The sequence below is a fragment of the Leuciscus leuciscus genome (assembly GCF_965113295.1).
Source record: "Leuciscus leuciscus genome assembly, chromosome: 22".
NCBI lineage: Eukaryota > Metazoa > Chordata > Actinopteri > Cypriniformes > Leuciscidae > Leuciscus > Leuciscus leuciscus.
In genome coordinates this window covers 11,950,060-11,976,401 of record NC_138746.1, presented here as the reverse complement: position 1 = coordinate 11,976,401, position 26,342 = coordinate 11,950,060, and the positions used below count along the sequence as shown (strand labels likewise).

At 37.7% G+C, this 26,342-nt stretch overlaps 1 protein-coding gene across 1 annotated transcript in view; it reads right to left on the bottom strand.

Annotated features, from left to right (window-relative positions):
- nrg3a (neuregulin 3a) overlaps window positions 1-26,342 on the bottom strand; it is a 331,337-nt gene that overhangs the window by 39,133 nt on the left and 265,862 nt on the right. The window contains exon 3 of the mRNA XM_082154121.1: window positions 13,830-13,903. Within this exon, the coding sequence (XP_082010247.1) occupies window positions 13,830-13,903 (74 nt within the window). The remainder of the gene's footprint in view (window positions 1-13,829; window positions 13,904-26,342) is intronic.

The following is a 26,342-nucleotide window of genomic DNA, read 5'->3' as shown; positions in this document are numbered from 1 at the left end:
ACACTACGACCAATCACAACAAGCCCCATACGCTTAGCTACCAGGAGAGCTAACTGGTAGATTAGACTCTTGCCGTATCCGGTCACCAAAACAGCAAAAACGCCCTTCTTGCAAAGGAACGATTCGAGCGCCATCTTCTGTTCCTCTTTTACATAAAAAGCCAAGTCTAACTCGTTCATTGTAGCGACCAAAGCCATTTCAAACAACTGGTGTTCATCCGTAGCCATCTTGCAATGTTTACTAATGACTTCGACGTCACAGCGCTGTCGTCATCCGTTTAGCTCGCCTCTGGTCCGCCTATATCAGATAACCCGATGTGATTGGTGCAGCTCGGATACAAGGGCATATTTAATGAGCATCATTACTCGACGCCAGAGTAACTCTCACTGAGCAAATTCAACTTGTGCTCTGGCGAGAACTCTGGATTTCCAGGGTACAATAAGTCATGAATTATAGCTCTGAATCTACAAAACACAAAATAACCATTTCTTGGATTTGATTTCAATATGATTTATGCAGAGGTTGTGTCAGAATCTAATCTTATCTTTGAGCAATACAACTCAATGATGCTTAATGAGACTCCACTGAGTGACTGTTCATTGCTAGTTCAAAGTTAATGCTTCATCTAAAGACAGACGGTTTCAGCTGCAGAACCTTGAAAACAAAACTAAATGCATTTCTGCACTCCTGATCTGAAAAGAAAGATGTAAATTTACCCATGAGAGACCATAAACTCCCTGCCCATCGAGAGCCTGAGGCTACAAACGACCAGCTGAACCCCATTTACTTACACCAACAACATCAGAGTCAACGCCTCGATGAGTTTTGGATGCATATGTGCATGTGAGCTTTCAGATATGAGTGGGTGGCTTTGAGATTGCCATGGCAATAGAATCAGTTTAGATTCACATCTAAAGTAGAGAAAGCCCCTGAGCAGTCTCAGAGTAATTCAGTTGTTCATCCCTGGAATACTCAATGCTCCTCGCAACCAGAATGTTTTAGCCCAACATTAATTAGTTGTAGATTTGGAGATATAAAAGCTTAGGCAGCAATGCATAGATTAACATGAGATAAAATGTTACAGACTAATGATTATTTATCAGTGGCGAATAATACTGTGCATAATACAATACAAATTGCAGTATTACAACCAGACTAAATGTGAGCAGAATTGCAATGAATTTCCAGAAGTATTTAAACATGACTAAGTTTTACTAATGTGTGCTCATCCACAAATGTCCCAAGCATGATAAATTGTGAGTTTCCTCATGAAGACGACATGCTGTCAAGAAATTAAACTAGTTTTTCTCTCTCTTCATTACACAAAGGTCACTCCTGGTCTTTATCTCATCTCTCCCTCCTGTCCTCTCCTTCTCTACACAGTGGAGTATTAATGGAAAATGCAATGGATATCTTCAAGTCGGTCTGCAGACTCCAGATGTCCAGTTGGGCTCCAGCTCCAAAGCAAACAATGTGATCGTTTTTAGTTCTAGCAGAGAGATTCAGGAAGAGTGTAAATACAGGAAAAATGTATATTCTTGGACGTGACTCCCGCATAACGTACCGATAGAACTCTGCTGACAGAATTCCATCTAACTGTCAGATCCTGTGATAGCCTACCTCCCACAGCACAAGTGGGGACAAGACTGGTGGCAGAGGGGAGGAGAAGGTTGACACGACAGCTCAACGAACAATGCGGAATGATAGGCTGACATGGAATTTTTAAAATGCATTGATAGGTTAGATTTCTTTATGAATGAATGACAACAGAACACAAATCTTATGATACCGCTTTATGCTCAATATCTGCCGTTTTGGGGAATATCGTAATAATTTGTGACATTTTTAGTGCTTTTCTCAGCATGCAAAACGATTTACAGAAGGGAGAATCTCCTCAACCACCACCAATGTGTAGCATTCACCTGGATGATGCGACGGCAGCCATATTGCACCAGAACGCTCACCACACACCAGCTTATTGGTGGAGAGAAGACAGAGTGATGAAGCCGATCAGTATATATGGGGATGATTAGGAGGCCAAGATGATAGACAGAGATAATTGCAAATTGCAAAGATGCAAATTTAGCCAGAATGCCGAACACCTACTCTTTTTCGTAGGACATCCTGGGATTTTTAATGACCACAGAGAGTCAGGACCTTGGTTTAAAATCTCATCAGAAGGACGATGCTTTTTGACAGTATAGTGTCCCCATCACTATACTGGAGCTTTAGAACCCACACAGACTACAGGGTGAGCACCCCCTACTGGCCTCACTAACACCTCTTCCAGCAGCAACCTAGTTTTCCCAGGAGGTCTCCCATCCAGGTACTGACCAGGCTCAACCCTGCTTAGCTTCAGTGGGCAACCAGTCATGGGCTACCTAGGGTGATATGGCTGCTGGCCATATCAGAAACTACAACAATAAACTACTACCATTCTCTAACAGAAAATGGATAAAGGCTATCAAATATCTCCACATCCCATAAAGCTGCTTCCTTCTCATAAATGTTGGAAATGTAATACAGTCTTATTTGCTCATAATTCTGCATCTTGTGCATAACATCATGCACTATTGTGCTGAAGGCATTTTCAATACTCCTCTCCTGTCCACGTAAAGCCTCAAATAAATACAGTAACTAAATATTAAGCGTAGCGTCAGTTCTGGTAGGTCACGTTAGTCAAGCTCGCATAAGCTGACACTCAGCTGATCCATGTCTACCTATAGGAACACAACGCCTATCACTGTATACATACAGTATATAAGACCCTTCAGTATTATCAACAGCTATCGCGTTTCTCAGAAGCAAATTACCCTCCTCCATCCCCAGATCCTCCTCTCGTCAGTCAGTATGGCATTCTGATTCCCCTTGTACTTTAAAATCTTGAATTAATGATATCTGCAATACATTCATGTTGGTTCTGTTTTGTTTACCCTGTTGCTGCTCTCCCTGCTCTTATCCGTGCTAGGCTGCATGGATGCGCAGGGAGTTCTTGCCCAGAACAGAACCATACCGCCAATCCTAACTGTAGGCAATTGCCAATCGTATTTGACGATAGTGGTCCTGACAGAAATACATATTAGTATATTGGGGTGACAACAGAATTGATTCTGTCAATTCAGATTTGTGATATCTTGCATTATTTAATGTCTGCCATTATACCAACTTTGGTCCATTATATGATGCGTCTGGGACATGAAATCAGCTCTCACACCAAGAAAGCCTGCTGGTAAAAGCATAGCAACAGGTACAGTTTTACAAATCACAATCAACTAACAAATAACAGAAATAAAAAAAAATAAAAAAAATAAAAAACAGTTATCATGTTGTTAGATTTCTTTGCCCTTTTCTCTAATACAAACAATAATGACATGTGAAACATTTCAGAAATGGTCACGCTGGCCTGGCTGAGTGGTCACAGCTGGACAGCGAAAGCATTTTGCAACCCTGCTTTACAAATCAGAGATTAAACTAAGCTTCTGAAAGGCCAGACACAATGTTCACCCAATACCCACAACCTGCTTTCACTGAGAATAGCACCAAATCTCACACAGACTTTGTGACTCCAGAAAAGAGAGAAAGGCGGAGAGAAAGTGAAAGACTGTGTTTCATGAACTTGAGGTGTAAAAACTGACAAAAAAAGCTTTTTCACTCCAGATGCAAACACATTCTAGTGAAGTATTTCTAATGGGTTCTCATCCTTTTTTAGGTCTAAGAGCCATTTCTTAGGTTCCAAGATGAGTACAATCCCCCACCCCACCCATGTCACAGCATTAAGCTACACACTAAGATTTCCCAGACAGCAAATTGTGTTGTTAAAAACAAGACATTATTTTTCCAATTGTATAATTATTGACTCTGTAACTGTAACAAATCATTTGGGCATCCCTTCATTGGCACTCATCCTGTCTAATGGGAGGATTGAGGGTAGTGTGTCGCACTGCAGGTTGTCAATGTCTGACACAATAATTAAAAGCGCATTCATCCCATCTCTGCTGTTCTATCCAACTTGGAACAATATTTGGTCCTGCAATGAAATGCAAACAAGATAGCTAAATCCTGATTCACACAAATAAGTGCTAGCAAACGGTTAAAACAGTTTAAGGGTGTTCAGTCAGTGACACTTATGCATATTCATCTTTTTTGCACCTTGTGAGGTGTTGTGTTTTGACCTCTGCATCGAGGCCTGCGCACACGCACGCACCTTGAACCCCCTTTAGTATAAGACACTTTCCTAACACTGGACATAGGCTACTTGAATATGAAAGCTGCCAGTTTTACCATGTTTTAGTGTAATATGAGAATGATATTTTGAGTTTTGTTATTTTGATCATTTTCAAATGATTGTGAAGATACTGTACACAAACATTTACTTGTATACAGTATACTGAAAACTGCTACGTTAATTTTTCTTTGTGCATTGTGTGACGAATAATGTAAATGGCATTCAAATCTGAGAAATTCGAAAAGGTCTGAAGTAGCCTAGTTTGCATCCCTGGAAATGAATGTCTGTCGTTTAACTTTTCTTTTTTTTTTTTTTGTAAACAATCGGCAAATATTGCTGTATTGTCGTGTCAAGTTCAGCTGTTTATCTTACCTCGGCTCGCATTCTTCAAGCATTAAAAAGTGCCGCGTTTGTTGCTCGGTTTCTGTGGACAGTAATTCCCGCCACTTTTGATTTGATTGGATATTGCAAACATTTTGAAATTGACGAGTGCTTTTAGAGACTGAGCACGCTAAATAAATTACAGTTTTTGCCTCAAGTGGGCCATGCGAGCAATTCGTCTGGGCTGACGGAAGGATAGGCTACGTACATTCAGTATAATTTATTTTTCATATATATTTACCTAACAACGGACCGGCCCACATTGTCCAGCGGCCCATCGGGAAAACTCCCGGTGTTCCAGATGGCCAGTCCGCCCCTGGTCTTGGCGGAGATTGGGACTATATCCTCCACAACTGACTCCCTCTATTTAATTAGCAATGTATAACTTCTTAGATCCAATCAATTCTCAAAGGATGAAATCAATCCCGCCCTACATTTTTCTCAATCCAGAAGCCATTTTACTCAGATATATGCCACAATAGGGGGGAAAATACGCAAATTCTGTTTCATGCTGACTTTAAATAAATGGTTTAAATTTAATTCATTATTTTTTAATAGTATAGTATTGTTCTAGATTACTGCAAAAAAAAAAAAAAAGAATGCTAAAATCTTTTTAAATTATACAACAAATACAATTCATAAAAATCTCCTGAGACCCCATCAGCGTTTTTGGTGAGCCCATGTGGAGTTGTGACCCCAAGGTTGAAAGCCTCTGCCTCAGAGATTATTGAATGCCATTACTGGTAAACATCTTCTGCATCCAATTCCAAACAGATACACTAAAGTAGAAAGCACCTGCAGCACTAATTTCATTTCATGAAGGCTGTCAGGATTTTATCTACAAGTTGTGTGAACAACAGATCCTATTAACGTTCAAGTTAGAGACCTAATAAAAAGTTCACTAAAACTGATGAGTCAGCTTTACAGGTGGACTCCTGCAATACCCTCCTGTCAATCAACATCGGGGTCTAATGTCAAACAGCACTTTATCTGCCTTTATCTTTCAACGCCTTTGCAGGCAAATGCGCGCACACACACACACCTAAGGATTGACTAATATACGTATTTGTGGGCAGACTGGATAGGGGTGACTCATCAGTTTAGCTGCCTAAGTCTAAAATCGCTCTCAAGGATCTTTTCACAAGCATTTGAGACAGTTTCATGACATACCAGTGGATAAAACAGACAGGGAAAAAAAGCTATGTCTAAATTGGACAGCTATATGGGATGAGAACAGACAGGGCCATGGGATCTCGACAGTCATGAATAATGACTACAGTGAGTGCAAAACGGTCTCTCTGTGGCTCATAGGTCATGCCCAACCAGATCTATACCAAGGATATGGGTGAGTAAAAATGATTTGGAATCACAGGAATCTATGGAAAGCAATAGGCCAGATTTAAAATAGAGGGTATCTAGTTCTACATTTACATTTACATTTACATTTATTCATTTAGCTGACGCTTTTATACAAAGCGACTTACAATTGCTATATATGTCAGAGGTCGCACGCCTCTGGAGCAACTAGGGGTTAAGTGTCTTGCTCAGGGACACATTGGTGTCTCACAGTGGATTCGAACCCGGGTCTCTCACGCCAAAGGCATGTGTCTTATCCATTGCGCCACCACCCCTATGTTCTACGCTATGATACTCTCAAAAGCCTTGCCCACAAGTTTGTCCACAGAAAACTGAGAGTTATATACAACAAACAGGCAATGCAAGTTGTACTCCAGTGTGAGCAAACAAAGTTTGTTCAAGTACAGCTTGTTCAAACTTCATATAATCCCTGTAGGGTATGTCTCTGACAGAAGTGTTTGAGCGAGGATATTAGATGCTCTCAGTGTCTTCAAATGCAATAGAATGAGCCAGTAAGATATCAATTTTCATCACGACCATTTAAGCCATACAAGCATAACATCTTCTGCTGAAGCGCTACCGTGACCTTTAATCTCACTTCGTGGTCAGTATTATCATCAGTTTAAGCAGAAACAAAGATACACTTGCCATAACAGCTGCCATTACAAGTGTAATGGCAAAGTTTGTCCAGTATTCTGAGGTGGAAATGATCATTGGATACGCTGAAACAGCTGGTAGACAGACCCAGCAGGATAGAACCAATTACTGTCCTATTCTCCTCCCTTCCCTTCTGTCTTTACATTCCTTTGCTATTCATGTTATATCAGAGTTACATAAGTCTTTTATGAACTGCCAGATAGACTGTACCTGTCAGCACTATCTCAGCTCCCCATTGTTTGTCACTGTAAGGATGATGCAGTGTTCCTCCCTGGGCATTATGGTTAATAACTCTGAAGTGCTCGTGGCTTGTGAATACAGGTGAGGAGAGGATGCCTACAAGGCTGATTGACAGACTAAGGGATGCTGGGGAGATTGAAAGGCTTAGGAAGAATTATTAAAGGAGAGCCTCATAATGTTTAGACACTAAGGAGGCTAAGGGACTGACAGAGCCCAGCACTGTGAAATGAGAAGAGGGTGTCTGCCAGTACCGACAGATCTGAAAAGACGCAGACGTGTGTGAAACCGCGAACAGATGAGATGAGACAAGATGAGAGTGTCAGTTGCAAAGTGAACTTGATATTTTAAACTTTTTGTGAGTTTTAATCAATTCAACGATTCATCATACAATTCTGAATTGAGCCACAACATTTAATATAGGCTACAGAACTGATAATAATTAAACAGTCAGTCAGAAAGGGAGAATGAGCTTTAACATCTTAAAGGCAACAAACAAATACAATGTTCTGTGTCATTAATTCTTTATTTTAAATGGAATACTTTATTTACACAAATCACAATCATGGGACATATCAACATGCTCGAAAGTAGATCACTCTCATGCAAAGCCACAGAAGACATTCATTGACTGACAATGATGATTATGATGCTCTGGTGTGACATTTCATTTACTCTGAACCAACATTTTTATAGAACTCGGCAAGAACCTGCAATACTTGGAGAAGTTGTTACTGGTTAGCAGCTTTCATTTGAATGGGAAAAAATATAAGTCCATTTGACACCGAATCGAATCCCAAGATATCTTAAGATTTCCACCTCTAATAGCAAGTGGGTGACATTTCCTTATGATTACAGAGAAATTATATCGACTCATTTACATAATCTGCTACACAGAGAATTAAGTGTGAACATGATGCCACTGTCTTTGATAAGTAATCATGCATGTGACTTGCCCTTTAAATGAAAAGTTACAAAAGGCCAATAACACTGTCATCTAGACAGGAAGGCTGAAATGACAAGAAGCTCTTTTAGCCAAAATCATTCAAATATAAGGAGCCCAAAGGCTGTGAGAACCCACTTTAATCAGCAAGTCTGACAATTACTTACCCCCTCTCACCTGCTGCCTCTGGCAGAGCCATCATCACAAAGAGACTGCTAATAACCACTGACTCACTTTTCCGTAAACAGATACTGTGATCAGCAGGGAATCCGGGCAACCAAAATGAGGGATCTGGTCTTGTAAAGCTTTGAAATTAGAAGGAGGCTCTCAAAGTAACAATAACAAACAGATAACTCCACAAAAAAACAGCAGGTCCCTTCAGAGACGCGTGAAATTGAGAGCTAATAGGTCGCTGTCAATCAAGCAGAATAGAAATGTACACGGCACAAAGTGGTGATGTGTATTAAACCCTGAGTGCATAAATCATGTCGTACATGATTGCTGTAAATCAAATGCATTGAGCACTCCTGACATTCGCCTGAATTGATGCCAGATGGATGCTAAATTGAGTTATCAAAGGAAAATGCAAAAAGATGACCGTCTTCAGGCAGGTAGCTATAGAAGCTCAACATGTTAAGAATTAGCTTCCCTAAATGCATTTTATTTTCAGCCAAAGTACGTAAAGAAGAAAAATAGCCTTTGTAACCCTGCCTACATGGCAGGTTTCCAAGGATACTGTAAGAGAACACTGTGACAATTTGCAGTGGAATTACGTATTCTTCATTATGAGGCGTGCTGTCAAAATCTATATCTCATTGTAAATGACCCATCCGGAAGCATTACCTCAGACCTGGATAAACATTTTACAAGTGTGAACAAGCAGAATTGCACTGCAGCAATCAATATAACATTTTCCTTTATGTTTGTGCTTTACTTTCCCAAGTGGTAACGTAAAGGCTCTAGAGATTGCAATCAATTTGCGTGTCACCCCAACGATGCTACAATTGCCTCCTTGCCTAGCTTGTGTGATGATGAAAGGGAAAACAGACAACCGATCAAATCACATGCGCTTTTTGTTCTGACAAAGTGAAACGAAGAGGCGTCAGAGAGAAATATTTATGTAGGACTTTAATAACATTTTGAAACCCTCAGTACGTCAAAGTGCAAAAGTCTTGAAGGGGAAAGATTATTTGAAAGTTCTTTTCTAAGCCAGAGGAGTAGCATAACACGGTATCAGTACAGCTCTGAACACAAACATAATGCTTGACTAAAACTAGTTGACATTTCAGTCAGATTAAAATGTACTTAAATGATCAATTATTATATTTAAAGGATATTTTTTGTCAAAAGGCAGAAACTAACACATTTAATGTGTGGCAATTGTTCAGAAACAAAGATCATTAAGAAGGGTGAAAGGATACAAACAAGGTTACTGTGTCTGCTCTCGTGTTTTTTTATCACTTTAAATGCAACTGATGGCTCATGCACATTCACTTAAAATCTCTGATGTTTTAAGAGAAAACCCTTCATCCTGTCCTATCACCTGTGAAGAGGAGAAAGGTATATGTGCCTTTATAGAGTACAAGTCTCTTTACATCAAAAGGATCAAGAACTGATAGAAGATCAGGGAACATCAAGATAGTTATCTTAGTTTAACTTTAACTACAGCAAAAAATAATCCGCTCCATATAGAGGAGATTTTTATCTTGTAGACTCAACACAACGAAAATATTATATACCATATTCAGAGATTGCAGTGCACGCACATTTCAAATAGTTTTTTTAAAACGTGAACTTATTTGACTTATTTTGAATCTTTCATAATTCACTATATATATGTGAAAACAGCCATCTAAACAAACAAAAACAGTAATATTGTGAAATATTATTCTAATTTAAAACAGCTGTTTTCTATGTGAATATTTATTCCTGTGATCAAAGCTGAATTTTCAGCATCATTAATATATATACTACACACTACCGTTCAAAAGTTTGGGGTCAGTAAGATATTTTATGTTTTTAAAATAAGTATCTTCTGCTCACCAAGGCTGCATTTATTTGATTAAAAATACAAACAAAAACAGTAATATTGTGAAATATTATTCTAATTTAAAACAGCTGTTTTCTATGTGAATATTTATTCCTGTGATCAAAGCTGAATTTTCAGCATCATTAATCCAGTCTTCAGTGCCACATGATCCTTCAGAAATCATTCTAATATGATGACTTGATGCTCAAGAAACATTTATGATTATTATCAATGTTGAAAACAGTTATTTACATTTTTATTTCATGATGCTATGATGAATAGAAAGTTCAAAAGAACAGCATTTATCTGAAATCTAAAGCTTTTGTAACATTAAACACTACCGTTCAAAAGTTTGGGGTCAGTAAGAATTTTAATTTTATTTTTGGGGGAAATAAATAAAATAAATCAATACTTTTATTCATCAAGGATGAGTTAAACTGATCAAAAGTTACAGTAAAGACATTTATAAAGTTAGAAAATATTCTATTTTAAATAAATGCTGTTCTTTTGAACTTTCTATTCATCAAAGAATAAAAAAAAATTGTACACAACTGTTTTCAACATTGATAATAATAATGAATGTTTCTTGAGCATCCAATCATCATATTAGAATGATTTCTGAAGGATCATGTGACACTGAAGACTGGAGTAATGATGCTGAAAATTCAGCTTTGATCACAGGAATTAATTACAGTTTAAAATATATTAAAATATAAAACAGTCATTTTAAATTGTCATAATATTTCACAATATTACTTTTTTTTTTTAAATAGTTTTTTTTATCAAATAAATGCAGCCTTGGTGAGCATAAGATACTTCTTTTAAAAACATAAAAAAATCTTACTGACCCCAAACTTATATATATATATATATATATATATATATATATATATATATATATATATATATACTGCTTTCAAACCCTCTGGCTCTCTTGCCCTTATAGGCCTTTATAGTAAGTTCATTATAAATGCATTTCCTGTTCTATTTTACAAACTGAGTGATGCACTGAAATTCTGTTCTCTAGTAAAAAACCACAGGCCACAGATTTTGTCAAGCTTAACTTGAATTTAACCCAGAATATGGTCATGATGACCTTTGAAATTAGGTAAAAAATGCAATTGAGTAAAAGTATTCAATTTCAATAGTATATATGAAGAGTTCAGAGGCAAAAGCCTCTAAGTGCCATCTGAAATTTTCTTCTAAAATTATCATTTTTATCAAGCTTGTATATTTAAGTTCAGTAATTTCACTTAAATTACAATTAATAGGTACTTTTCATCGCCATTTTAAGTGAAATTACTGAACTTAAATATACGAGCTTGATCAAAATTATCATTTTAGAAGAACATTTCAGATGGCACTTAGAAGCTTTTGCATCTGAACTCTTCATATATATATATATATATATATATATATATATATATATATATATATATATATATATATATATATATATATATATATATATATATATATATATATTTAAATGATGACAAAATTAATTTTGTACAGTAACGGATGTAATTTTCCCATTGAAGATGATCAGACAGAGGTTAGAGGGATAGAGACACATTGGAAAGGAAATAAGGCCGAGAGATGTGTGATGAAAGCCATGCCCGTCTAACTCAAGGACAAAGTGACCCTGGATGTCCCTGTCCTCTGTGAATGTTGCTTTTAAGAGTGGCGGTGAGACTTTGGCTGTGTGTGCCTGTCCTGTCAGTGAACCCATTACTGGCATCTCAAACTTTAAACACTGAAAGCTGGTATACTTTTTTTTTCAGATGGAGATCATGTGAATCAAAACAGGCAAGAGTGCCATCTAAACAGAAGGGATACCAGTGAGATTACAGAAATTTTAGAGGCGTAAAAGCACAGTCTCATACAGTATATTTGTGACCTGTATGTAGAGGGTCACATGTATAATCAATGTGTTGTGTAGTTGCGCAACATAAAATATGTGTGTGGCTTTTATTCCACAATAGCCATTTGACAGGGTGCTAAATTCTCCTCCAACAGAGCTATTATTGTCTGAATTGAGTGGTAAGCTCATTATTCACAATTTGCTGTTGTGACATGTCTGAAATTGGTTACTCTGCTGTGCTTAATTCTATTTTTGTGTCCAATAGGTGGCTCCTTGTCTTGTGCCAAAAGTGATAAGTGGCTAAGACTTGGCAAACTTGTAGTGCAAATCTGTGCCAAACTTCATCAGAGTGCCATTCAGAAGATTATAGTCTTGTTCATTGACCTTCAAGTGAAGTAGAAGAAACAGAAACAGAACAGAACAAAATGCTATGCTTATGAACAATGCCGTATCAGGCCATGGGAGGACTTCGTTGGGTGTGCACCCCGCCCAAAAAACGTGTATTATTCACAAAACATCCACAATTTTGTTTAAAAGGGCTGCAACATAAATATTTAAATCAAGTCATTGTCATTCTTTTCAACACAAACTTGCTTCCTTTGTACTGTATGTGAATAAGGTTTTTGGAATTGGATTGCAGTGGTGTTGTGATGTATAGTTCTAGTAAAGTATGTCAGTGGTTGTCTGCTGCATCTTCCACATTCTCAAAATCGGGTCTACAAAGATGAGGAATTGTCCCATGCAGATTTTCTGGGCAAATTTGCACTGTTCATCCCTGAATTTGCAGCTAAAAGAAACGCAGAAAGCCCATGCAATGTGCTATATATCAATGTGTGCAATCCATTCTTAGAGTAATCTCACCTTTCTGTTTTCACACTGTGTTTAAATGCAGAACATGTAGTGTTGTACTATCTACCTATCTATTATAAACTCAATTTCTGCATAATATAAGACTGATTTGAAATAAAGTTCAAATAAAAACCATCCATCCATCCATCCATCCATCCATCCATCCATCCATCCATCCATCCATCCATCCATCCATCCATCCATCCATCCATCCATCCATCCATCCATCCACCCATCCATCCATCCATCCATCCATCCATCCATCCATCCATCCATCCATCCATCCAAGATATATAAATAATCATGTGATATGTGGGAATAGTTTTCTGTGATGGGTAGGTTTAGGGTTGGGGGATACAATAGTTTGTACAGTATAAAATAATTACGTCTATGGAAAGTCCCCATAAAACATGAACATGGAAACCCTGTGTGTGTGTGAGAGAGAGAGAGAGAGAGAGCATGATTATGAGGGGTTCTGTTTATCGACCTTCTCATACAGATCTATCAGTGGTATTTTGTTTTGAAGGGTAATAAAATGCGCTGCTCAAGAATTTGCACGTGGTAATTCGTGAAAAATTAAGGCGATCCCACCAGCTCAGAATGCAAAGCACATACATATACATACTGTACATCCACACTCTGCATTTTTTAATTTTCCAAAAATACAATTTTGTATGATTTATTAGCTGTTAACCTCCTGGGGACCAAACATTTTTTTTACCCACAAAGTAAAAAATGACTGGTATTAGTTTGTAAGACACCCCACCCATCCCACACACAAGCATAATGTACAGTACTGCATGCATGCAAGCACGCAATGTCATTGCCAGAAAATGGTATACATCATTCAGAAAAGAAACATTCAGGTTTGGTAGAAGCGTGTGAATATACGGCCATTAGCTGAGTGGGTGGGAAAATCTAGATATCTGTTCCTGTCAGAAAAATATGAAAATGTTATGACACTTTGGTAATGACAAGGTTTCTATGACAACAGTGTCTGTAAGACTGCAAACTGCAAAGCCTTGTTGTTATTGGCAAATGAATGCATAAATGCATTATGGTCCACGGAGGTTAAGCATTCATTTGGGTTAGAAGCTGAAAGTTATACAGCCATTTCTCTCTATTCACATCAGTGACCCTGTACATTCATTTCAAAACAATTTAAAAGGGTTGTATAATACATATCCATGTGGATTTCCTGTTAAATGTAGACATTGCAAAGTAAAAATAAAAAATGTATGTGTTTACATGAATCTGATTCATTAAAGCAAAATGCAAGAACACTCACTTGGGTCGGACAGGATGGAATCAGTCTTGGGCAGGAACTGGTCACAGCGAATGCCCTGGAAACCCTCTTTACATCTGATATGGAAAAAAAGAAAACCACAGTTAGTAAAAAGTGATTTAACATAATTTTTATCTAAAGCAATGTATTTTAGGGTTAAGAGCTGTGCTTGGCTTGTTCCTTGTCGGGATAAAAGCAGCAACCTTTTGGCTTCACCATTGAAACAAGTGAGTATTTTAACATTTAAAAATTGTATGTAATTATTGCATTATTAAAATTTGTATTAGTTTTAGTTGTAGTTAACAATAACAGCAATCCAGTCCTCATTCACTTCCATTGTAAGCAATTTTGTTATTGTTAACTACAACTAAAACTAATAAAAATGGTATTTGTTATTTTAATTAAAGCTGAAATAAACTAAAACAAATGTTAGCTGAAAAAAAAAAAAAATGAAAATTTGAAATATTGTCTTGGCAATACTAATAAATAAGTTAAAGGAAGCTGAAATACTAAAATGACTGACCTGAAATAAAATAAAAAGCTAAACAGAAATAATGCAATAAAAAGAAAACTGAAAAAAAGAGAAAAAACTAATTAAAAATATTAATAAACTAATTAAAATATGAATACATTTTATAATCAGATCTGAATGATATCAAAATAACACTGGTTGCAAAACTATATTGTAATCCAGATTTGAGGAAATAATTTTTTGTGGTTAATAACATTGTTGTTTGCGCTTAACTTGTATTGAACTTGAAATATTCTTTTAAACCACTAAGTCACCCCACCACTCTAATTAAACACTTTTCAGGGGCCAGGATGGTCCCTGTGCATCTCATAACAATAAAACTCCTAGACATAGATAAGCCAATCACAGTGAAAAATGTTCAAGAGTTTTCGGGAAATCAGATGGGAGATCCAGACGTGCCATGTCACGCATCAGTTGCAGATGGCTGTAGATTGATTTGGAAATACATGGGCACAGTGAGTTTGCTGATTTTCTATTTCAACAAAGCCCTGACTGCTCAAATAAGTCTTCTCAGTGTTCACTAAATATGGAAATGAAATGCTTGTCTTTTATATATGAAATATGCATGCCATGTCCCTCCCAGCCAAGCTGTTAGCTCTCTCTCTCCAACTCTCTTGCTCATGTAACTGCCCATGTGTTTCTCGCTCTTCCTCGCTCTCTCTCCATCCTGTCATCACTTTATCCTCATTTTTCCCTCACTTCTTGACTTTTCAAAGACACTGGAGGCTAATCCTGCTTTCAGCTGGTTGAGCCAGGAGAGCAATGTGACAAAGAAAAATGTCCCTGGCTCTAAATGGCACAAACAGAGCATATGCATATGCCATGCGCACAAGCCTCAACAGATAACATAAGCCTTTGTTGGCTATACAGCACATTTCATCCTTTTACAGAGGATCAAGTACTCAATTTAATGCTGCATATTGCTTATACTGTATGTTCCCAAGTTCACAACTGAAACAATACATTTTAAAAGACAACATAAATAAAGATAACGCCTTTGGGGGTGGCTCAGCAGCTTTCTCTTTGTATTTTGTGTGACTTCTAAAAAAGAATCAGCACGAATAATAATAACAAGAACATCTTAGGTGTTTTCACACCTGTAGATTGTTTGCTTTATTCCAAAACAGGGACTTAAATTGTACTATTTATAGCGAGAATAAAGGCTTCATCAGGACAGCTTTCTTGCAATGCACCTCATGTTTCAGAGAAGAGCAATGGAAATAGGTGCTCTTTGATTTTCAACTGGGATAATAAGCCAGAGAATCAGACACTGATGATTTTTACATAACATATTTCCCAATATGAATTATGATACTGCTTGGTTTGTCGGTCCCTTGGTTCAAACTGCTTTTTTTACTACATGAACTGCTCCAGAGATCGTTTTCAACATCAACCTCGTTCAGGCCGATCTTAGGCCGATTTCTTTGGTGTGAATCCGAGCATTATTGCTGTATTCACTTGTGAAGAAACAATCCAAACTAAGGGAAAAAAAAAACATGGCAAGTACCAGAAAAAATAAATCATCCAAATGAGGAAGGTATGAAAACGCCCTTCGACAGAATATTGCTATTCTCTTCGTGTGTTTTTTCTCCGCCATTGACAACAGTTCCAAATGAAGCCATAGTAGACACTTTGCAACACAAACAGTAGTACTTAGTGGTGTTTTATCCTTGATTGAATCAGTGTGTTGAATGAATCAGCTGAATGAATAATTGAATTATTCACTCATAAAGACAGCCACTTGTATTGTTCCAGAATTACGGCCCATTCACACCGGCCGCCGAAGCGACGCCGAAGCGGCGCGGAACGGAGGCCGCTTCCTTTCGGCGCCCATGTTAACCTATGGTGTCGTTCACACCAGACGCGGAGCGCCGCGGCATGCCGCGGCCGGCCCGCGCCGTGGAGCGCCAGTTTCGGCGTCTGGTCTATTTTTTGCGCGAGCCGCGAGTGATTCGCGTCCATTCCGGCAGGAAGTCACACCAAGAAACACGAGACATCCGGTCAATTGTCAAAATAAAAGCAATTTTCAAATTAAAATACCGCGAGTGACAAATGCGATCATATTTGTGTATCTAAACAGACTAGAAAGATGAAAACAAACAAAGAAAAAAAAACTATCTACCATATTCTCTCTCTGGCTGTGTGTGTGTCTCGACAACGGATTAATAAAAGAAGTGTACAAACTTCTTGGTTACAGAAACATGGTGTATTCATTTTATGAGGTTATTTACTTACCCATGATGTAAAAATAGCTCTGAATAAACAACAACTGAGCAGAAGCGCTTGTCGACCGCCGCGGAGAATACGCGTCTAGTGTGAACAGGCAGGCGCCGGACCGCGCGTGATTTTCCGTTCCGCGACGCTTCCGCATCCGGTGTGAACCAGGGGTCAATCAGTGTTGTGAATGAATCGGTTGAATAAATGATTCAATTACTCATAAAGACAGGCACTTGTCACCACCTACTGGTGTAACGATGTAACCTGCAGGATTAATCCCCACAGACTTGACCGTCTGTCAGGAACTTGCACACACAGAAGTCCCAGTCCTGGCTGATCGCCCAATCTAAGGGTGCTTTCACACCTGCCTCATTTAGTTCGGTTGAATCGCACTAGAGTTCGTTTCCCCCGTTGGTGCGGTTCGTTTGGGCAGGTGTGAATGCGGCAATCGCACTCGGGTGCGCACCAAAAGCGGACCAAACAAGCATACCGAGACCTCCTGGAAGAGGTGGTCTCGGTACGCTTTGAAACGAACTCTGGAGTGGTTTGTTTGTGGTGAGAACGTGATCCGACCTCGAACAGAACCAACTGGCAAATAACTGCGCATTTTTGGACTAAGCTAGTTGCATTAACGTTATATAGGATGAGGAGAAATGTTTGTTGACAGTTCGCAGCTCGCTGCTCGCCTCGCTGCTCGCCTCGCTGCTCGCCTCGCAGACAAACTTGGAGTTGTGAGGAGGTGCGGAGCCTGATATAAATTATTATTAACATTATTTTCGAGCCGCATCCTCGGTTCATTCTCAAATATTATTGTTTGTCTAAAGTGGTGTAGACAAACTATAATCAAAATGACCAAGGATACAATCAGCCCACGCAGTTGTCTCTCCATAGTAAACAGCGGCGTGTTGTCTGCCGGATTTTCCACGTATTTTTTGTTTATTTCTAGGAGTTCTGTTGGAATTTCCCCGCACGTTAATTCTGACCAAACGAAGTGCAGTTATGGAAATGCGTTCCGAGTGATGTGGATGTTGTCACGTGACTGCATTTTGGTTCGTTTTATCAACTCATAAACTGATCCAGACCAGAGCGATCAGTGTGGTGTGAAAAGGAACCAAAACGCCTTAAAAATGCAACAAAGTATCATTTGTCGCCCTTGGTCCGGACCAAATGAACCGAACTACAGATGTGAAAGCACCCTAACTAACTCGAATACTTCACAACATTTCCCAAGCTAATTATTTTCAGTGGAACTGTCTTTCTTTTTGTCGTGTACAAATTAAGCACTGTTACAAATAATGTGTTTCTGTGTTCATGGAGCAGACTTTCATTCTGTATCGTTCTGATTTTTTCCTTATTACCAGAAGTAAAACAGAAAACTGATGAAACTGAATAATTCTGAATACATTTGAATAATTGTCTTTTCCCAGTCAAAAACTGAAAATTTTAAGCGTACCAGCAAAACATAAGCACTGCCTCATTAAAACACAAGCAGAACAATTTTCTATGTGAATTGTCTATAAAACCAATCTTACATAAACTGTCAACATGCCAATTAACATAGGCATGATTATCCAAATGATTTACAGAGAAATTAGTTCTGCTCATGTTTCCTATTATTAAAAACATCATAGCATTTTTACACCAGTCCAATCTGGTGTTAACAATCATCATCCCTCACTCTATAGTGGAAATCTACATACGACTAATTGAATGTAACTGTCATAAACGTCACCGGTAAAGATTTTACACTAATTGCACACAAGGAGCTATATAGTCAGTAATCAAATCAGCAGTGCAAATGAGTGACTGTGCGCTTTACATAGGTCATGCCTGAAGTATCTGTGGTCAATTAATCACTCCCCAATTAATGTGTCCACAGGCAAGCAGAGCTGATAAAGATCTGTGAGATAAGACACTAGAACAGTACAAATTTACAGGAGGAGGATCATTAAAAAAGAGATCAAGTGCTATGGCAGCATTGTGAGGAACAGTCATTATGGGCACAGTATGAGTTGTGGCAATTGGCAAACAGTAGCAATTAAAATGTGGGGAGTGGATGGAAAGAGGTGGAGGTGTGGAACTGTGCCCAAGAGACCACATTTGGGCGCTTCTCCCCTTTTATCTAGCCCAGCACAGACATTTTGTTCACAGGCTTGATTTATGTGTAAAGATGACACATGTTTAACGCAGTAGGAAGCTTCCTGGTGCTCAGCATACAGTTGAAGCGGAGGCCTTTCTTTCATGCAAAGCTTTTCTTTTCTCTCGTGCACATTGTCTTCCATGGCAGAGTGTTTCGTTTGTATTATAACATGAAAAATTGAAATGCTTCTCGACAAAGCATGCCAATGTCTTTGAATTGACTAGGCTATGGTCAAACCTTTTATTTCTATTGTTCTGTTCTTTTTTCTTTACTCCATGAGGTTTTGTCATGTTACAGGACTCCCAGTGTGAAATCCTTTTTTACTGCATAATATAGGCCTATATGTCTTTCTGTCACTTTCATGCTCCTCCCAAACCTATAATTTTCCTTGGAAATTTTGCAGTTGAATATTCATTAGTTTCTGAGACCTGCAAATGAAAATGTTAATATTTCTCAAGGACTCAGAATGTATTGAGTGTTGCACAGCTTTTAATTAGCACCACAGCCATTAATTAGCAGGAACAAATATGGGAGGGGGACGGGATGCTGGAAGGAGGTGTAGATCATTCTAACTAAGCTTTACAGGCACAGATAAATATAAATACCAAGCCTCCAGCTGTCAGATTCTTCCAGAATGTGAGAAGAACATGCACATTTAACTATGCACTGCTAATGATTAGGCTTCAGCATGTTTATCACAACTAGAGAACTATGTGAACCCATTTATGGAGTTTATAATTTCATAATGGGAAACACAACAGACAACAGTACAGAAGCAACATGCATAAATACTAATTAAAGCAACCTGATAGTTTATCATGAGAACCTTTAATTAAAAGGAATGAGATCTGGAGTATGTTTCCATGCTACTCACATAGGCGTTTTGAGATTTAGATCAAGCTGCTGTGTTTGATCATGTTATGTTTACTGCTGTTTCTATTTTATCCAAAGAGAGGCAAATAACCTTAGTGCATATGGAAATTTTTTAAGATACTTTATCTGCTGCATAAGAAATTACTCCACAAATCATCCACACTGAAATTCTATGAGCAACAGCAAGCATCAAAATGACCTGACCATAATACAATATATACAGTATTTTAAGTCTTTTTTTTAGGTTACATATGCCAGAGACAAGTGATTCTTTATAAGCGAGTCATTTGAATCAGTTTCTCAACTGATTTGTTTAAACTCGCTAATTCATTCAGAAACGAAACTGAGCTAGTCATTGAATTATTCAACCGATTGCCAAAAAATGCTGATTTAGTCAGGAACAAAACAAGGGACAGTCTTTATGAGTGAGTCAGTGAATCATGCCGATACATTAAAAACACTGATTCATTTGGGAAAATGTCAACACTACCGTGTGTTGCTCGGGGAAGTGTGGAATTGGATGCTGCTGTTGCTTTGTTGAAGTTATATTAAAAACTTAGCTTTAAAACACATATTTCCAAAATATCTGGAAATACTGCCTCTAAAAGGAAATTTTCTCAATATTACTGTTGTATAAAAGCAATTTCACACTAGCAATCACACTGTTTTTCTTGAATATCAGCATGGTTGTGATTATCTGATGCACTCCGGCAAAATAGCAACTCATAGGCTATAGCAGCAAATTAGACTAAGCTTTGTGTATATGTCTTAATTGACAATATTTGGAGAGTTTGAATTATAGAACAGACACCTAATTAAAAGAGGCAGAAAGTGAGGTAGTGTTTGTTCAAAGTACGAAGTGGCTTATGTACCAAACTTTTAAAAGCACTGGGAGGACATTGATTTACATTGAAGATTTGACATTTGAGAGAGCCAATTTCCTGGCACTCAAACAAAGCAGAAACTATGGATTTCCCTCTTGTAACCTTTGACCATTTTGTACATGATCATACATGTGGCCAATTTCAACACGCACACAAAAAGATGCAATCGATTTGCAGTGAAAATATATTTAAAGTGCCAAACCATTCCCCGGGCCCCAAAATTGCACTCAAGCAAAGACCTATGGGCATCACAACAACTTGTTCTGTTTAAACTATCATTATCACAGATCCCCACTGCATCATCCAATGAGCCTGACAGTGCAGTAGTGAAGTATCCATTATCGTTAGCACAGAGGCTAGCATTCACCTGCTGTGATCTGCTGAGTTGAGTGAAGAGAACTATGAGAGGGTGCAGGTACTCTGAAGTGCTCTCAGAGAGCCATTTTCTCTGTAGTTGGTCAACCTGGCAGAATAATGTAGACAAGAGTGTGACTCTAAGAACATCTCAGGCTTCTCTGTCACTGGCCTTTCTCTGTGTGGTTAACATGAACGAGAGAAAAATGAATAGGTCAGTTTTTTTTGTGTGTGCCTAGACTGTGTAGAGTTTTTAAAATTGGTAGCATGAAACCCAGAAAAAGTTTATATTAAAATACTTTTCCTTTTTTAATATATTTGACTTTGTGCTATCAGATTATAAGTATTAGAATATTGACTTACATACCTCTGTGTAAATGGGCTTTTATTAAGCAATTGCCTTATGATAATACAATATTTGCTCTTCAATTTCCGTGTAAAATGATTATCCCTCTCCATATTATTCAGCCTTTTTCTTTTTTTCTTCTTTTTTTGTTGTCTTGGACCGCCTTGGTTCAGCAATAACTTTGTCTCTGAGATGATTGAATAGCACTTATTATCATTGCCAAGAGAGGGTCTGATTTCATGTTGGCTGTCTAGTTTCAGACGCTGGCATATGCACTATCCTCCGTTGATGAAAGTTAGAGGATAACAGGAAAAAAGCAGAAAGTAATTAAGATCCATTATATGTGTTGAAGAACTGATACATAACATGATTTGGGGAAATGGGCTCCCTTTTTAACCCAGGATCACTGGAAATATATGTCTGTGGCGACATTTCAGCAAAATAAAATTGCTTATAATAAAAATAAATAAAAAGTTGTTTCTTACACTTTTCGAAACACTTTCAAAGTAAATTGTTCAGTGAGTAGCGCCAAAAGCGAGATCTGTTTTTATCTAAAACAGATGAATGAGAGTCTGTCAACATTTTATTATATTGGTTGTTGTATATTTTATGGTAGTTGGTAAATGAAATGTCTGGTGGAAAATAATGTACCACCAACACTAAACCCTACCTTAAACTAACCGATAACGTTACCTTAAACTAACCGATAACATAAAAAAAAAAGTAAAAGTGAGATAAATACACACTTTTATCATGACTCGTGTTTCAATGCTGTACTACTGTAGGTGAGCAACTGAGCCAGTTAGAAATTCACACATATGGAGCTGGTGATGTGATGCAATTGCCAATGTCAATGTATTAGTTTAAAAAAATCATGCACTGTGGTAAGAGAGTTTGGAGGTCAAAACTTAGTGTTGTGCAAGGAACTGCGTGGAAATAAGTCTTTATTATTCAATAATATGTCCCTGTAATTATAAGTTGTTTATTGAATGCGTAAAAATTAAGAACATGCACAGTCCCAATACCTTTACAAGCAACTATCATTGAATAGCTAGTAATGCTGTCTTGCCTTAAAGTCTATGTTATGTCAGTTATGAAATGAAACAAATGGAAACAAGAACGTCTAAACTGAACAAAAATGTGTATTCTATGACGAAGAATGTTTTAGTAACTCAGTATGCATTTTGTTTAATGTTTAAATGGTGTAATATATGTGAATTTGATTATGTACTTAGCCATTTCCTTGCGAATGGCATCAAGATTAATCTCTGGTGCCGTGCACTTGCCACGTGTGCCTGCCCACATGCTGTTCTGATTGGCTGTGATTTTTTATTGATTTTGTCGCATCTCGTAGTCGCGTCGCGTCTGGTGTGGACAGACAAATTGCTTGTCGCTGGAATCTCGTTTAGTGTATGATGCCCAGTTTTTCTATGCAGTCATTTTCATAGTAGTCAAGTGTACGATGCCTAGTGTTTTAAAATCTGTACAGACTTTAAAAGTCACATAGCTTATTCCATCCTTATGTGTACTGCAAATAATTTGCATAGGCCTACACGATTGTGTGTCGACTTTGAGACCTCGCGTCTTCTTTTTTTTATCAGCCTGCATGGCCTCCTTAAATAATTTACATTCTGGTGTCAACAAACCTGAAAATAAAAGATAGCTTGACTTGTCTCGAGTTCTTATGTTCACCTTCAGGTGAACCACCTCATTTCGAAAAACGAGAGGAGATGGATGGAAAGCTAATTCCTCTCTTTCCTTCCTGAAGAAGTGTAAGGGCCTCTTCTAGCAGCTTGACTGCCGTGACAAGCTGTGCATGCACTCGTGTTTATGTTGCCATCAGCTTCAAGCCTGTGACAGGTGTTCTTTTAACTTTTAACATGCAATTTCAGCAGCTGCCGCAGATGTGAGGAGGCGCGAATAAAATGAGATGACTATTCCACAACATAAATCAAAGATCCAACAGTGGAATCCAACAGAGAACATACGATAGAAATGAAATCACTAATCTTGCCTTTTTAGCAGCTTTGCTCAAATCTACCCAGCCACAGCAACTTACTCTCTATACAGCGTAAACACAAATAGGTAAATGCCATGACATACTGACATGAGGTTGTGACATGTTTCCTTTTTCTCTTTATTTGGTAACCATAGGGGATAAGCTCAAAGAAAGTTCTCTACAAACATAAAGCAGGGAAGTAGGCACATGGTGAATACCACACACAGCCCTGCCATGCTATACAATACTGTCCCCACAGTTATGAGATTGAGTTAAAGAGGCAGACTGTATGATTATATTACTTTGAGATGTAAAAATGCTGAATGACAATTCATTTACTTTAAATGTCAGCAGTCAGTTGTAACAAAACCCTTAAAGTCCCCCAGTAGTCAATAATCATCTTTGATCACCAAAATTACATATTTAAATTCTTGCCTTCTTGCCTTAAAATAGCTTGAATGTAACTACATCCTTGCTTCATTTAGTATATGTGGTTCTATGAATATGCAAATGAGCCCCGCCTCCACTCACACCAGCTCAGAGATCCATTCGTTGATGATCACATGTTGACGTGATTGGTAACAAGGTAGTTTGTGACGTCAGAAACACCAGCGATTTCTAACTGCGTTTTGGAGACTGTTTTTGGTTCACTGCAGTTTTAAGGAATATACTCAGCAATGGTGTTGACTTATGAATGTGCGCATTGTTTGTCTTAAAGCGTATTAAAAACACCACATAGACATACAAAAAACATGAAAAGCTTGATTATTATGGTTTTCTTAACTTAAGGCAATGCCCAAGGCAAGATAAATAATGACCAAAAGGAAAAAAGTTCTTTAGACATGACGGTCTAGTGGTTGGATGCAAGGAGATATTCAAACGGAGGGGGAAAAGGTCAAAATGAATGAAAATGTCCATTGAATGAAAATGGCTGTCGGGTTCATGCTGCATTTTTATATAATTATGTTTGTTGAACACCAAATCAGAATGTTACAAGTATTTCTGAAAGATCATGTGACACTGAAGACTGGAGTAATGTCCAACCTGGTACTAGCAAGGTGTACAGTAACTAATAAAGTAGCCAGTGAGTATAGATGCTGTATAAATTCTCTTTCAATGTATACAGCATGCAGGGAGAAAAACTAGGCTGTTGAGGCCATACATTCACTCCAACATGTCGCATAACCTGACCAGAGCATGAGTTCTGAATATAAGCAAGAGCTCACGCCACCACAAGTGTGATATGACTGTTGAAACTCCCCTTCAAAATGAAGTGCCAATAAAAGCTTGATAAGTAAAGCATTTAAATTCCCTGCTTATCACCTAGTCTCCTCCAGAGCATTCAAACACATTTATAACCAGACCTCTTATCTCTCTTTTTTAAATATTGCTATCCACTGGCATTCTTTATCAGATTAGATTTTTCTATTATTTATTTTAAGTAGTGCCATGCAAAATACCACATCTATCAAACATTTTGTCAAGTGCATGTTATCAATCTGGATTTTGTTCATTCTAATCTCAGGTGATGCTCAAATCTTAGTTTCAAGTCAATCATGTGTTGACCCTTAGTGTAATTGTTTGATCGATTTGATTCAAGTAGTTCCAAGACACAATTATCATTAAACATTCAAGACAATAATAATCCACATAATATTGGAAAATGTAAATTCCCTAATGGACATCTGAGCCCAACATGGTTCCTTCAAATGGGCGATCACTTCTACATTGGACCAGGAAGAAAAGTACCCATTGATTTGCCATGCTCAGCATCCTTTTAGGGGCAGTCATGGCCTAGTGGTTAGGGAGTTGAACTGGTAACCCAAAGGTTGCTGGTTCGATTCCAGAACCGGTGGGAAATGACTGAGGTGCCTTTGAGCAAGGCACCTAACCCCTAATCGCTGCCCGCTGCTCTGGGTGTGTGTATCCACGTTTGCAGTGTGTGTGTGTTAACTACTCACTACTCTGCTCCTAATGTGTGTGCATTAACTTGGATGGGTTAAATGCAGAGGTTAAATTCCAAGTATGGGTTACCATTCTTGGCCGTCACGTGTCACTTTCACTTTCACTTTTCAATGATGTGTGCAAATATACTTGAGTTGAAAATTTTCGCTCCTTTTATCTCTTTTTATTTTACTGTAATTATACATGCATACACAAATACTATACAAGAATAATTATGACTCAGTGTCAATAGCTGTTAAATGAAGCTTCAGCAGAACATTAAGTCAAGCAGTAGGGAGAAATTAGCTTAAAATAGCTTGTATGCAACAGAACAGCATTGTGAAAAGTGTTTTAGTCATAATTACAGCCCAAAATGTGTATTATAATAGAAAAGTTACAGGAGTCATACATAAATCAAAAGTCAAGTAAAGCAAAATAATCATCAAAAAGTCATCAAAAACACCTCCCACAAAACATGACTTTATTACAAGAATCATCAGTCAGAATTCTAAGCTACTTATCAAATTTATTCATAAAAAAAAACAACAACATTATTTAGCTGCTCCAGTTTTGAAAAAATAAACAGGCCTATCTAATTTTATGTGGTGCATAGCTAAAAAATACAAATAAAGGCAGCAACAGTTTGCATCTGCTTAATTGTAAATTAAATGTATAAAATGCACTGACTATTCATTTTACAATTTCCAGACATTTAATAAATTGATTAGTTGTAAGTTATGTTTTAAGTAGATATCTTAAGTTGCATCAAATTTTATGAACATTTTATGCAATAAACCTCATGCACTTTATCTTATGTTTATAATAAGAAATGCACGTCATGAAAGCCTAGTGTTTCTTGTCTTAATCTAACAACATCATCAAATGGATACTCATGAGCTAAGTCACACTCAAAAAATACATTGACTCAATGTGACTATTAAAGATAACTAGGGTAACACACTAATTCAAATATAGGGAAAACTCATCCTGAAATGACAAGTCAACAAGCTATTAAGTGTAACAACAAAAATCAACAACAACTGTGCAACTAAAACAGGCAAAGAATTGACAAACAATGCATAATTATTCATGGCTCAGTAAATGTTGTGAAAATGGCAAATTGGCCTGAACTAAAAAACTTTTTTTTTTCAGTGTAGGCCTATTTGAAAAGAATTAATCCAACACAGCTGCTATGCCTCTTCGATCATTTTTAAAAACAAGAGTATA